Here is a 13875-nt window from a genome sequence, read left to right as displayed (position 1 = left end):
GTGACCGCACCGGAGTTGAGCACCGCCTCGCACACTTCGCGACGCACCGCCTGACTCGCAATGCTGTCCGGACTGACCGAAGCCAGCTCCCGAACTCCGGTTTGAACGCCGCACCGTAAAGCTGGAAGCACCACAATGAGCAACGTCTGCCCCGAACTACGCAAGCTCTGAGCTCACTGACGCCGTCAACGAGCCGTAGCCTGCACCACGACGGAAGGGACACCGCGACCTGCAACGCTTTCTTTTCCTGCACCGCGTTGATCACCGGAACCGGCTCACACATCCATGCCGGCTGCCCCAAGGAAAAGGTTCTGTGTTTGAGTCTGTCGACATTTGAGTGGGTCCGGACCGCCGCGGTCCGCTGGATTTGTTAGACTCATGAAGTGGGCGAGACCCCAAAGGAGCTGATCAGAGAGGAGAGTTCAATAACATACATATTAAAGAGTAGGGGACTCAGGGAAGATCCCTGAAGGACCCCACAAGGAAGGTAGAAGAGCTTTGATGTAAAAAAAATTAACATGACCGAGTGCTCTCTATCTGTCAAAAATGACTGGAGTAGGTCAAGCGCTTTGTCAGTGGTGCACAATTTTTTTTAGGCGATCAATAAAGGTGGCACGATCCACTGTGTCGAACACCGCTGACAGATCGAGGAGTATAAGTGCTGCAGACCCTCCTTTATCAAGGACAGTTTTTATTTCATCTGTAGTCTTAATTAAGGCTGTCTCTGTGCTGTGTTCGGCCCTAAAGCCGAATTTGGCAGGGTCTAGTAATAGATTATCCTGAATGAACTGTGTCAGTTGTGAATCAATACGTTTCCCCTCTAATTTTGCTGGAAATGGCAAACTTGAGATAGGGCGATAGCTCGCTGGATTATCTGTGGTTATTGCGGTGTGATGGCAGAAGGTGTAAGGAAGATGGGAGGCGGGCAGGGTGTGGATGGGGTGCCAACAATTACGCTGAGGGTACATTAAGGGCTGATTACAAAGTCTTTAACGGGACCCAATTCAGATGGCATAGACGAGCTGGCATTTGCGTGACCGTGTCCGGCAGCTCTCTGCTACGCCTCTCGGAATATTGGCATCTCTGGCATGGGCCCAACTCGTCCATGGCCAAGGCTGGCCCTGTTGCCAGGATTTCCTTCTGGGTGACGGTGGGATTACTCACTAGTAGGAGCAACATTTACTACCTGGTTCACGCTGCTTTGTTATCCATATTGGTACCATATTGTTTTCCTTCTAAGCACCTAGGCGCATGGAGATGCCTGGCTCCAACAGAGGGTTAGTTGCTCAACCACCCCTGCTGAAATGCACTTCTAATGCACTTTTCATGTTTTGACGGTTTCCTTTTCTCCCATTTACTTTAAGTTTTGTTATTTTACCTACTTTTAATTTCACCAGTATTCACGTACAGGAAGGGAAGCCTTCCTGTGAGGTACGAGGCTGCTGGGCTCTCGTTTTAGATTTGTTGTCCCCCTTTGCTTTTAGGCTCTGTTTGCAGGCAACTTAGCCACGCCCACTTGGAAGGCGACCTATTTAGGAAATGGCTGGTGCGCGGATGTGCAGCAGCCGTGCCACTGGTGCGCCAAAGGCAAGCCCATCTACACCTGTCTGCACCTGGACGGGCATCAGGGGGCCAGGACCCCTTCTCGGTCGGGACCCTCATATAGACATTACTCCTCGTAATAACTCTAGAGTCTGGCTGTGGAGTTAGCCGTTGAGTGTTGCCATGTCCAGGACATCTCTGGAGGAATCTCTGGATGTCCAAATCGTGGGTTTATGCCAATCGAGCAGTCCGAGGCCCATACTTCGAGCAAGCCGGTAATATCTTGTGGGCCTAAGGCTGACTTTTTTGTTTTAAACTGCCGGTCCTTGGCCAAACATAGGACCGAGATTTTCGACTTCCTTAGGGACTCCAGCCTGGACGTGCTATCAGACAGTTCCGGCCCTGATATCCTTAGCGCCATTCCTGAGGGCTATGCACTTGTTAGAAACAATCCCCCCCCAAAGGGATGGGGGCATTGCAATAATTTTTTAACACTACATTAGTTACAAATTTACAGATACTGAGTTGATGGATTGGAGGCCTCCTTTTTTACCTTAGCCTTCTTTAGTATCTGTTCGATGGCTGGCTTTCTCATTTACCGGCCCTGCTACCAATTTTGCTTTTTTATTAGCTGACTGTCTGCCCTCTTATGCTTAACTATATAGCAACCTGGTGGTTATAGGTGACCCGAACATCCATTTTGAGGACGCCAGCTAGGCGCCTTTCTCAAAAAAGACCTTGCTATCCTTCAACTGTCTCAGTGGGTCACCAACCCGATGCCTATTTCAGGCCATCTGCTTGACCCTGTTTTTGCCAACTCACAGGCCTTGTCCATCTGAACTCCTCTTCCCATTCGGTGGTCATATCATTATCTGGCATCCTTTCAATTAGGGCTCTCCAGTCCACCCGTGACACACAGGACTGGCTGGAACTATAAGAACAGGAAGTGGACCAAGGTTACCCCAGAGTCTTTTAAGGCAGCATTACAGTCCAATAAGCTTCAGCTTGGCAAGGATAGTGACTCAGCCAACCAGCTCTTTGACAATCGGATTACTGGGGCCTTCGATCGGGTTGCCTATTAAAGGATTTTGTAGCATGAGGAACCAAGCCCTCTGCGGAATGGTTTAATGCTGAGCTCTTATCCTTAAAAAATCCTGTAAACCACTGGAGGACATTTGGAGCAAAGTTAAAATTGCCAGCAATAAACAGTATGATCATGCCACATTGAGAATTTACCATCAAAGCAATTGCACCTCCAGGAAAATCTTCTACGCTGATAAAATTAATTTTGCTTACAACTACTCAAGGGAACTATTTTCTGTCGTCAAATCTTTGTCTTTGTTAGATTGGGTCGCCGCACTGGTTACTACTTCTCTTGAGAGCTGTAATTCCATTGGCCAATTCTTTCACGACAAGGTGTCTGGTATTTATCAGTCATTTCCATAATCTGTGAGGGAATCGGGTAGCCAGGAGGCCTGGAAGCCTGGGCAGAATACTAAGCCACTGCTGATGGCCTCTCCAGCTTCGTCTACCCCTCCCCAGAGGAACTGCAGGCACTGGTCACCAGGGTTAAATCAGGTTACCTCAAGGACCCTGCCCCTCCTGAGATCCTGAATTTACCTATGGAACCCATTCTGCCTAGATTAAGTAACCTTCTTAACCTCTCCTTAGCTTCTAGTACGATGCCCAAATACTGGAAGCATGCCATCGTTAAGCCTCTCCTTAAAAAACCCTATCTTTACTCTGCAATACCGGGAAGCTTCAGACCCATCTCTCTTCTCCCATCCTTCACCAAAGTTGCTGAGAAACATGTCAGTGCTCAACTGACTTGTTTTTATAGAAGCCAACAACTTGCTACATGAGTCTCAAACTGGTTTCTGGGCTCCATACAGCACCGAATCGGCGCTGCTAGTGGCTTCAGAATCTTTCTTATCCACGGCAGATAAAGGACACGCTGCTGCCTTGATTATGTTGGATCTAAGTGCAGCATTTGACATGGTCCATATTATGTTATGCCAATGACACACAAAAAGTGGTTACACAGGCTCTTGTAGTCTCTAGATAGGATTATTGCAACAACTTGTATATTGGAGTGTCAAAAAACAGAATCCAGAAGCTGCAAAGAATGCAAAAAGCAGCTGCCCGCCTTCTTTTAAATCTCCTGAGAGGAGCACATGTGTCTCCGGCTTTGGCAGAACAAAAGACCTCGCTATTTGCACAACCTGGTAAAATCATATTTACCTGGTCGCTGCATGAGATCTTCGGCTACTGCAAACGCGGTGATTCCAAGGGCTAGGAAAGCCCGAATGGGGGCTGCTCTTTTAGTGTTTGCGCCACCAGGTTATGGAATACTCTCTCCTTGCTCTTAGGATTAGAACCAACTGAGGCTACTTTTAGGGAAAATCTTAAAACCTGGCTGTTTGGACAAAGTCATTGTGGTATCCTGTGCTTATGTCTTTAAGACATTGTAAAGGTTCTCGCAAAGAACATCTTAGTTGATGCCATTCCTTGGTGCTAGAACCCTGTGTGTCTAAGCTCAAGGCTACAAATGTATTTCTTTGAAGGAGAACTGTTGGTAAGCTGATTGGAGCTGAGGTGTATGAACCATCCTGAATAAAGATACTTGAACCTACTGATCAAGTGTTGGACCAGTCTTTACAGTTACCTCTCCTAGGGCCAGATGTAGGAAGGCAAATACCGGTCGGTAACGGCCGATTTCGGACGTTACCGACCGGTATTTGGATTTTGAGATGTAGGGGCATGCTAAAATACAGATTCAGTAATTTTACCGATTCAGTAAAATACCGACTCTGTAAAATTACGGAATCTGTATTTTGACATGTAGGTAGAACTGCATTCAGTGCTACAGGGGTTTAAGAAGTCGTTATTTACCACCAACTAGAAGTTGGTGGTAAAGAATGAAAATCCTTTCAAAAGCATTTTTTTGCTTTTAAAATGGTGTCATGTTGCAGACATACATGCCCTAAGGGCATGTATGTCTGCAACATGTGCACCCATACACGATTGAGGGGTGCAACAGGGTGTCAAATTGACACCCTGCCACCCTTCAATGTTCCCCCCAATTACCGATTCGGTAATTGACATTCATTCTTATGGGACTCCAGACCCATAGGAATGAATGGCAATTACCAAATCAATAAATACCGATTCGGTAAAATTACCTACATCCCGATTGCCAGTTCTTAAATACCGAATCGGTATGATTCGGTATTTAAGAATCGGTAATCTGGGATTACCTACATCTGGCCCTTAGTGCCTTAGCACTAGATTCGACTTGGTCTCTCACCCTCATAGCGCTCTTCTAGAGGCCTTTTTGCCAGCTGGGCTACCTCTTGATCTTTCTTGTTTCTGTCATGATAGTAATCCTAGCGCCAGGATGCTCCAGCTGGAGCAATCCGTGCGCTTTAGAAAACTTTTTAACATAACATAACTGTGTGCTCTACAAATCTGTTTAGCATAACATAAAACATCCTTAGAACAATCAATCCCCTTGCTCAAAACCCTACTCTTCTACCACCACTTTTAGTCCCCGAAAGACTGATCAAGTTCCTCTGGTAACGCCTTCATTAACCACGCAGATTTTTACATCGCAGATTTTACAACTCATACCACTACCACGGAATTACATTCACTCACATTAGAAACACTTTCACCATGCGTTCTACTATTAAGTATACTTTTACCATGCTTACGGTTTCTGAAAAATCCTGTCTAACACTGCCACCTACTGTTCAAAAAGTATACATTAATTTTAATACATTTTTAATTGCATTTGTCCTTACAGGTTTGGGGAACTATTTGAAAATTGTATATTTTTGCCCCCCCCCAACTTTTTTTTAAAATTACTCTAAGAAATATATAGAACATGTCACATTGAGGTTAACTGTCGCCTTCTGTTCAAATGCGTGGTTTTGTCTTGCATTGTAAAGACTTGCATGGCAACAGTATTTACGATCTAAAACATGTGTGGAAAATGTAATACAAAGTAAAAACTTTGGAGTACAGGGTATTTCCCAGTTCGGTTATGTGAACATTTTGATTGGCAACTTGTGCCAACTCAGCGATGAGAAACGTCATATCAATCACTCATCCTCATAGAAGGTACCGACTGCATATATTCTCACCCCTGCTCAAACAACCTCTATCCATCACCTCCACTGTCGCATACCACCCTCCCCCACCCCGTCAACACCTTTGTTTCCCCTGAAGCCTGTTATTAATCGCTATGTCCCCCTCACCCCACCTCTCTAAGGAAGCTTGCATATATGGCCCTTTATTCCCCCTTCTACTATTTCTTCCCCCCCCCCATTTTGATGATTCTTATGTATTACCTGTTGTCTAATTATAAAACCCTCCGACACCCCTGATTCTTGTTCGCGCTTTATCAAAACTGTGAATAGATAAATAAAATAATACCTTTGCCTCGGCTTGTCAGTGCGCATGTAAACCCCCCAGCTGTCCTGCTGAATAAGTTATGGGGGGGGGGTAAGAGTTCCTGCCCCTGTGTATCTGAAGCATGCATCTCGCCTCACAGGAAGGCAGGGGGCACACTCGTGCACTGGTTTCTTGTTTGTGCTAAGCTAATGGAAGCTTACTGCCCCATCTCTCATATGCAAAAGAAACAATTGATGGACGGAATGCTGGACAATGCAAACATTCACTCCCAGTCATAAGGATCTGGGGTTTAATCCATCATTCTTTTGCACACCACATCATCAACCCCGTTTGGACCCAGCTATATGCAAATCGGTCTTGACGCAGTTCCTTGTGGGAAAAGTCCTGCGCGACCTGTCAAGCCAGGTCCTCCTTGGCCTGGGAACAGGCATCCCCAGGACCGTTTTCAGGGCATCACCCCGGCTAGCTTGAATCCAGTGGTGTAGTGAGCACGGGCAGGGCCGGTCCTAGGATTTGCGAGGCCCTGGGCTAAAAGGCAACGTGCGAGGCCCCCTCTAATTTAGATAAGTGGCCCCTTGCAAGGAGACCATTCAGAGACACTTTGGGGGGCCCATTGTCCAGCATTTTTGCGCCCCCACAGTTTTAACGTTTACTCCACAAGCATTTCTCACACCTTCAGTCCGATAGGTGTGAGAATTGATTGTGGTCTAAAAGTTAAAACTGAGGGGGGTGCCAAAATGCTAGACAATGGCCCCCCCACAGTGTCTGTGAATGGTCTCCTTGCAATTGAGGGAGCGTCTCCCTCCCCTATGCCTCCAGACAGACACCATCCCTGGGAGGCCCGGGGAGGGGGCCCCCTCCAATGGACCTTAATCAAGGCGACACCTTTTTTTTAGGTCTCGCCTGTCGATGCGCATGCGCATCGAGCAAGCGAGACTATAGGGGCTCATCGACTCTTTATCTAACTTGCAAGGAATCGTGGCGATTCCTTGCAGTGCCCGTGACTTTTAAGCTCAATGCGCATGTGCATTGAGCTTAAAAGCGCGTGCACAGCCGCCCGCATTCCTCCGACACCTTTGAAGTGAAGCTTAGCTTCACTTCAAAGGCCCGGCTTCTTCACACCCACATGCCGCTCTGCCCCGCTCCGCCCCCTCCCCTGAGTCATCCTGCCTGCCCCTTCCCGCCGTGTCGCATTTCTCCTCCCCCCTCCCCTCTCTTCCCTCCGTCTTGTTTCTTTTGGCGATGTTCTTGTTAGTACATCTAACTCATTGCGACCCCGTTGCTCCCACGACAATACATGCCCGCCCCCGTCAACTCTCCGATGACGCTGCTTGTTTGTGTTATGCTTATTCAGCTTTGGCGCCGCTCTCCACTCTTAACATAACATCACTATGCTGGTCTCCACACCACCTCACCCCTTTAAGCGAGCTTTTATTTATTTATAAACGGTGCCTGGCGCTTTCAATTTTAGCGTGCCTTTATTTTTATTAGTGGTGGGCTATTTATATAAAGAAATGGTATGTAGCAATGATAACGGTTTTGCCTTGACTTTTTATTAGCAGAGTCAGCTTTGTATGGCATTAACTGTATAATAAAAAAACGTTCGACTTTCACATCTGTGTGTGACTCTGTATAAACCTTCTGCCTGGAGGTTTAGGATGCTTTCATGTAAATAGCGCGAGCATGGCGCACACTTTCATTTAATTTAAGTTTAGTGGCTTTCACATCTGTGTAGGACTCTGTATAAACTGGAGCCACCCTCTGCCTGTCAGTCAGTACTGCTCTGTCCCCTGGTTCTAAGTGACAAGCAGCCCCCCACCCGCCATTGCTGCGGAGCCGTTACTTAGCCTGGCGCTAAGTGCTAACTTCTAAGCACTTCACGGCCTGCATTGCTCTGCGGAGCTGAGTTGTTTTGGGACCGGGACCCAGTGCCTGCCCGTTCACAGCCTGTGGTCAGGGGCTGGTGCACAGCATTTAGCTCTGAACTGTTCTCCACCCCGGGGTGCTCAGCAGCAAAGGTATACAGCTCTTCTCTTAAGGCTGAGAGGTGAACGTTACCCCAGTGCACTCTGAGCTCCGCAGTGCTCTGGTGGAGGGCTAGCTCCTAACTCAGCAGCAAAGTGTTACCGGCTCAGTGCTCTGAGGTGGCGAGGCCACCCCCCCCCTTCCCCTCCCTCCTCGTCTCACACCCCAACGCAAGTATAAACAGCCGGCTTCAACACATGCCCTCCAGTCCTTTTCGGCTGCTTCAAACACTGTTTTCTAAATCTTATCTTTTGTAACCATCTGGTAGCGCCTTGTTATCCTTTCTTCTGCCCTGCATACCCTAGAACAACCTCTTCTAAGATAACTACCCTCCATTCTGCTACACAGTCGCTCCTTAGATGCTCTGTCCACTCTCCTCTCTCACTGCCCTTGGTCTTTATTCCAGTCCTTTCTCTTCATCCACTGTAGCTCATGTTTTGTACCATCTCTCTCCACAGACGCCCTCTCCTCATCCCAGTTACTTGCAATCACAGCTTTGACATGGGGCGGGTTACAGCACCCTCTGCCCCCCCCCCCACACCCTCTCCCACATCTGGTTACAAGACCGGTTTCTCTTCATTTAAAAAAAAAACCACTTTGTTTATTCTGTACAAATGGCGGTGGGCTGTGTTTGATCTGTTGGCTGGCAGGCCAGAGAAATGTGCTGAGTTGTCGTAAATAGAACATCTTTATGTTTGTATTTGCTGTAGCATAAATATTCAAATCAGAGCACCCCTCGTACAAATTTGGAGGCTTACAGCCTCATAAAGGAATGATGATAGTAGCGGAGCAATGACACTCCCTCTCCAGGGGCGGCTGGTGACATTTGAAAGTGGTGGGGCGTAAACTAATTTGCATATTGCACCGCAGCGAGCGCAGCGAGCCCGAACCACCTTGCATCCATCCATACATCATTCATGCATCCATCCACCCATCCATCCTGCATCCATCATTCATTCATCCACCCATCCATCCATCCATCCATCATTCATTCATGCATCCATCCACCCATCCATCCATCCACCCATCCATCATCCATTCCTGCATCCATTCCTGCATCCATTCATGCATCCACCCATCCTGCATCCATCATTCATTCATGCACCCATCCATCCACCCTGCATCCATCCTGCATCCATCATTCATTCATCCACCCATCCTGCATCCATCATTCATTCATGCATCCACCCATCCATTCATCCACCCATCATTCATCCTGCATCCATTCATGTGTCCACCCATCCACCCATCCATCCACCCATCCTGCATCCATCATTCATTCATGCACCCATCATTCATTCATGCACCCATCCATCCATCCTGCATCCATCATTCATTCATCCACCCATCCATCCACCCTGCATCCATCCTGCATCCATCATTCATTCATCCACCCATCCTGCATCCATCATTCATTCATGCATCCACCCATCCATTCATCCACGCATCATTCATCCTGCATGCATTCATGTGTCCACCCATCCACCCATCCATCCACCCATCCTGCATCCATCATTCATTCATGCACCCATCATTCATTCATGCACCCATCCATCCATCCTGCATCCATCATTCATTCATCCACCCATCCATCCAGCACCCATCATTCATTCATTCATGCATCCATCCATCCACCCACCCATCCATCATCCATCCTGCATCCATTCCTGCATCCACCCATCCATCCATCCATCCATCATGCATTCATGCACCCATCCATCCACCCTGCATCCATCCTGCATTCATCCACCCATCCTGCATCCATCCTGCACCCATCATTCATTCATGCATCCACCCATCCATTCATCCACCCATCATTCATCCATCATCCTGAACATAATCTTCACAAAAGTTATTTACAAAAGTTTAAGCTATTGCCATTATAAATTACAATAACTTTTATTTAAGTATTATTGATTCAAAAAAATTAAAAGCGATTGTTATTTGTAATATCAATACATCTAAGTCACGTAAATACAACACATATTGCATTACAAATGCTATAGGTGTCACATTTGCGAAAGGTATAACTATTGGCATTGTAAATGACAAAGCTATTAATTTTGCTATTTTCAAAACCAACACATAAATAAAAAATGTGTCATTTACAATACCAAAAGCTCAAACTTTCCTAATGCGAGACCTATTGCATTGCAAATGCTTGTTTTTAAATAGATCACCAGGGAAACAAAAGGACACATCACCAGTGCGTGGCCCCATGCTGGTGGGCTCAGTGCGAGGCCCTGTGCCGCCGCCCACGCTGCCCATGCCTAGCGCCGGCCCTGAGCACGGGCCCCACTTCTGGGCATAGCCATCCCTCAGCCTGCCTCCCCAGGGTGCCTTCACCTGCCTGCCACTGCTGCCCCGCCCCACCCGTGAACCGGCTAAGCCTGTCGAGCAGGTTGGGCTGCTGCTCACGCCCCTCCCAGCAGAACAGGCCCCTCGCGCCGGTGAGAGCGGATTTTCCCTCCGCCTGCATCCCATCCCTCTTTCTTCGATGTGCAGCATAATTTACCTGCGCTGTGACGTCATCTGCTTTGCGGGGCGTGAAGCTGAGAGTTAGACAAGTCCCTTCCCGGATTCAAGGTCCGACTCAATCTTCGCCTCCGAATCCGGAATCCGGCAGGATTCTCGCAGTGCGCGCGTGTTTGTGAGTCAAGTGTATTTGCGCATGGCATTACCAGGGTGTCTTGGTATTTTTTATGCGGACAGCATCAACGCTGTTTGAGACGGGTTTTTAGTATGACCTGGCGCGAGGAATAAAGAGGTACACATATAAAAATTACTTCTCTGTAATCTCATTATCCCCGCCCTTGTTCTCGTCTCACTATTGCTCGTTAGAAATTAAAACGTGTTGGAAGCTCCTATGTTTTCGCATACAAAGATCACCGCCTGCCCCCGGGCCTGCGGTGTTTTGTTATCAACCAGGAAACCTTGAATCCAATCTCTTCTACAGTGTGGTGTCTTTGTCTCGGCGGTTTTCATTGGGTGTGTTTTTTTTGTTCCTTCTGAGAGGTTGTTTCATTCATTTGCATCCTCGGGCTGCTGGCTCAGCTGGTTCCTTGCTCGAGTACTTAGTTGCAAGGAGTCTGCAAACGGATCAAACTCGCTCCCAGGAACGATGACACCCACCTGTCCGAGCCCACCTGCTGCAGCCTCGAAGGCCTTCTCTGATTTACCGGGAAATATCCGGGAGACCCTCTGCACCTGGTAGGGACTTCGTCCTGGAACTATTTTCTTCACAATCTCAACACAGGGCACCAGACTCCGGCAGTAGGCAAGAACCACACTGTCATTAAAGCTGTGGACCTCATGGGCGTCCGCAGGGGGGCAAGGATGGGCACTTGCCCCCCCCCCTGGAGCGCCCCTCCTTGCCCCCCTGCCAGGGCCGGCTCTAGCACGGTGTGACCGGTGCGACCGGTGCCATCGCACCGGGTGCTGGCTTCCTGGGGGCGCCATGTTTACATCTTAATTATGATTTTAAAAACACCTTCTGCACGTTTCTTTCCTCCTGCAATTAAGGGGCCTCACAGAAATGTCTAGATAACTCCTGTGATTAATGTTCTTCCTGGCCAGAGATCAGAGTTTTATGTAGTTGAGGTTTTTGACTTATGTGAAGTTAGTACAGAGGGTTAATATGCCTGCTGCAAAGAACGTGTAAGTAGATTAAAGAGTGCATTTAATGTAAATAGATCAGCTTTTAAAAGAGCTATCATTTTCTTACTTGCAATTTATAACTTAAAGTCCTAATACAGAATAGTGAGGTATTAACTTTCATCATGGAAGTGCATACACTCTGCTAAGTATAGAACATTGATTAATGTTGCAAAAAGGGTTAATTTGGGTAGAAATGGATTCTCATTATTAAAGAAAACTCCCAACTATGCTGTTTCTTTTTCGACTGAGTTTGTGCTTCTCCACACCAAGCACTCCTAAACTATACTGCCTACCAGTATGGATGACATGTGACTCCTACACTTTTAGGGGCATATCATCAACGGTCAGCGATAATTATCGCTGGCCGTGGGTAGCGTGCAAAAAATTAACGCCGCATATCGCCTTATTCTATTGCCCGGTGAGCGCACTATCAGCAAGGCGCATCTCCCAGGCGATAGAAATCCAGGCAAAAGCGGCGGAAAGAGTCGAAATCGCTGTAATTTCAGCGATAGAAAGCCGGGTTAGGGAAAACCTAATCTATAATGGGAGACGTGGACTCAGCATAACAATCCATATCCCATTATAGATATGGCTTAGTAAGGAAAATACCAGGCGTTACAAACCGGAGAAAAACCTGGTTAGCGCTGATTATAATATCGCTATGTGTGTTAGCGCTACACTTGAAAATAGAGAGAATCGATATCCAATGTTGTTTCACGGGACACGCCTCCCTTGCATCTCATTAGCGATGCAAGGTGATGCGATGTTGAAACCAGGGCTAATCCCATTGAACACGCGTTAGCGTGCTCTTGTAAATAAAGCAATATTTTTATCGTCGCATTTCGTCCGAAAACGGACGCAAACGCGGCGATAAAAATATCGCTAGGCCTTGATAATATGCCCCTTTGTCCTTTGGCTTATGTAACATTTCCTATACACTGATTTACACAAGTGTGATTGATTGTCTGTGTAATGTGTGTGTGATGCAAAGTGCTCTGATATACTTTAATGGTATGAGGAGCGCTATATAACGAATTCAATGCATCTGAGAGAGAGTGGTTATGGAGACTTGGTCACTGTTAAAGGGTGCTAGGGAGAGAATCCGTGGTGGAGGTGGTCATTGGGGGCGCCAACTAACATTGTTGCACTGGGTGCCACTAGCGCTAAAGCAGGCCCTGCCCCCTGCGGACGCCCATGCCACTATGCATTACATATGGTGTTCCAGCCATGGTTCCTCTCTAGCTCGCACTCTCTGTTCTATTCTGAAGCTCCTCTGCATTTCAGGGCTCAGTAGGACAAGACGTGGGCTTCATTTTCCTGCACCATCCCTTTGGCACTCCCTTTTAGGTGAACTCCTGTGCATCTCATCGCATGTCACATCTAGACAACACCTGGAGACTCTGCTCTTTTCTAGATCCTTCTGAGTACCCTCTGATCCCCCCACCCCCTCCATCTTATAATTTAGTCAGAAGCGCCAGGAGACCTCTGACTTTATAGCGCGCTCTGACACAATAACAAGATTAAGGCAAAGTCTTTTCAAATAATTATTGGATTGTAGTGATTGACTTCCTAGAACAGTTGATGTTAAGTAAATTACTAAGCAGAAAGAATAGTCACATTTGAATAAAAGAGTAGCGTCTGCCTCTTGCTCTGGTGTTGTTTTTGTCCTCAGGCTGCTCCCCGCCCCGTCTCACCTCTCTGAGAGCCAGTGCCCCCTTTAACCCTCTACCTGCTGCCCACCCCCTCCCCCGTCTCTTCTCCTGGTTCACACCTTGGTGCTTTCACACTTAACGTCACCGCCAGCTCGCATTTTCAGAGAGGGCCCTGGGCTCCCTATCACCGACCTGAGGAGGAGGAAGAGAGAGGGAGGACAGAGGAAGACTTGGTGGGGTCGGGGAGATGGATACGGTTGGGGTGAGAGTGAACGAAGAGGGGGAGGGGGGGAGAGAAAGAGCGAGAGAAGCAGTGGGGAAAGAGACTGAGAAGTAGGGAGGAAGGAAGATGAGAGAGCAAGTGAAGGGGGAGTGGGGGGTCTGGGTGAGGGAGTGCAGCTTCAGAGAAGTGAGACCTGTGTCCTAACTCCGCCAGTGAAGACAGCGGGTCCAAAGGAGAAAGAACCAGGCCAGACAGAGTAGGTCCAGGCAGTGTGCACGGAGGCAGGCTCGGTGGGTCCGGAAGAGGGACAGGGCAGGCAGAACAGCTCCAGAGAAGGGCGAGCAGAACCGGACCAGGGCG

At 47.8% G+C, this 13875-nt stretch overlaps 1 protein-coding gene across 3 annotated transcripts in view; it reads left to right on the top strand.

Moving 5' to 3' along the window:
* The window catches only part of SLC35F2 (solute carrier family 35 member F2), a 305693-nt gene that overhangs the window by 150937 nt on the left and 140881 nt on the right, over window positions 1–13875 (top strand). Inside the window, exon 1 of one of the 3 annotated variants that reach the window (XM_078657043.1) lies at window positions 11020–11193. The exons of the other annotated variants lie outside the window; for them this stretch is intronic. Coding sequence (XP_078513169.1) covers window positions 11105–11193 — 89 coding nt within the window. The 5' untranslated portion in view covers window positions 11020–11104. Of the gene's footprint in view, window positions 1–11019; window positions 11194–13875 lie in introns of those variants that run through there. 3 annotated transcript variants of the gene reach the window in all.

Source organism: Lissotriton helveticus, chromosome 8, assembly GCF_964261635.1.
Source record: "Lissotriton helveticus chromosome 8, aLisHel1.1, whole genome shotgun sequence".
Lineage (NCBI taxonomy): Eukaryota > Metazoa > Chordata > Amphibia > Caudata > Salamandridae > Lissotriton > Lissotriton helveticus.
This window is presented reverse-complemented; position numbering and strand designations above follow the sequence as displayed.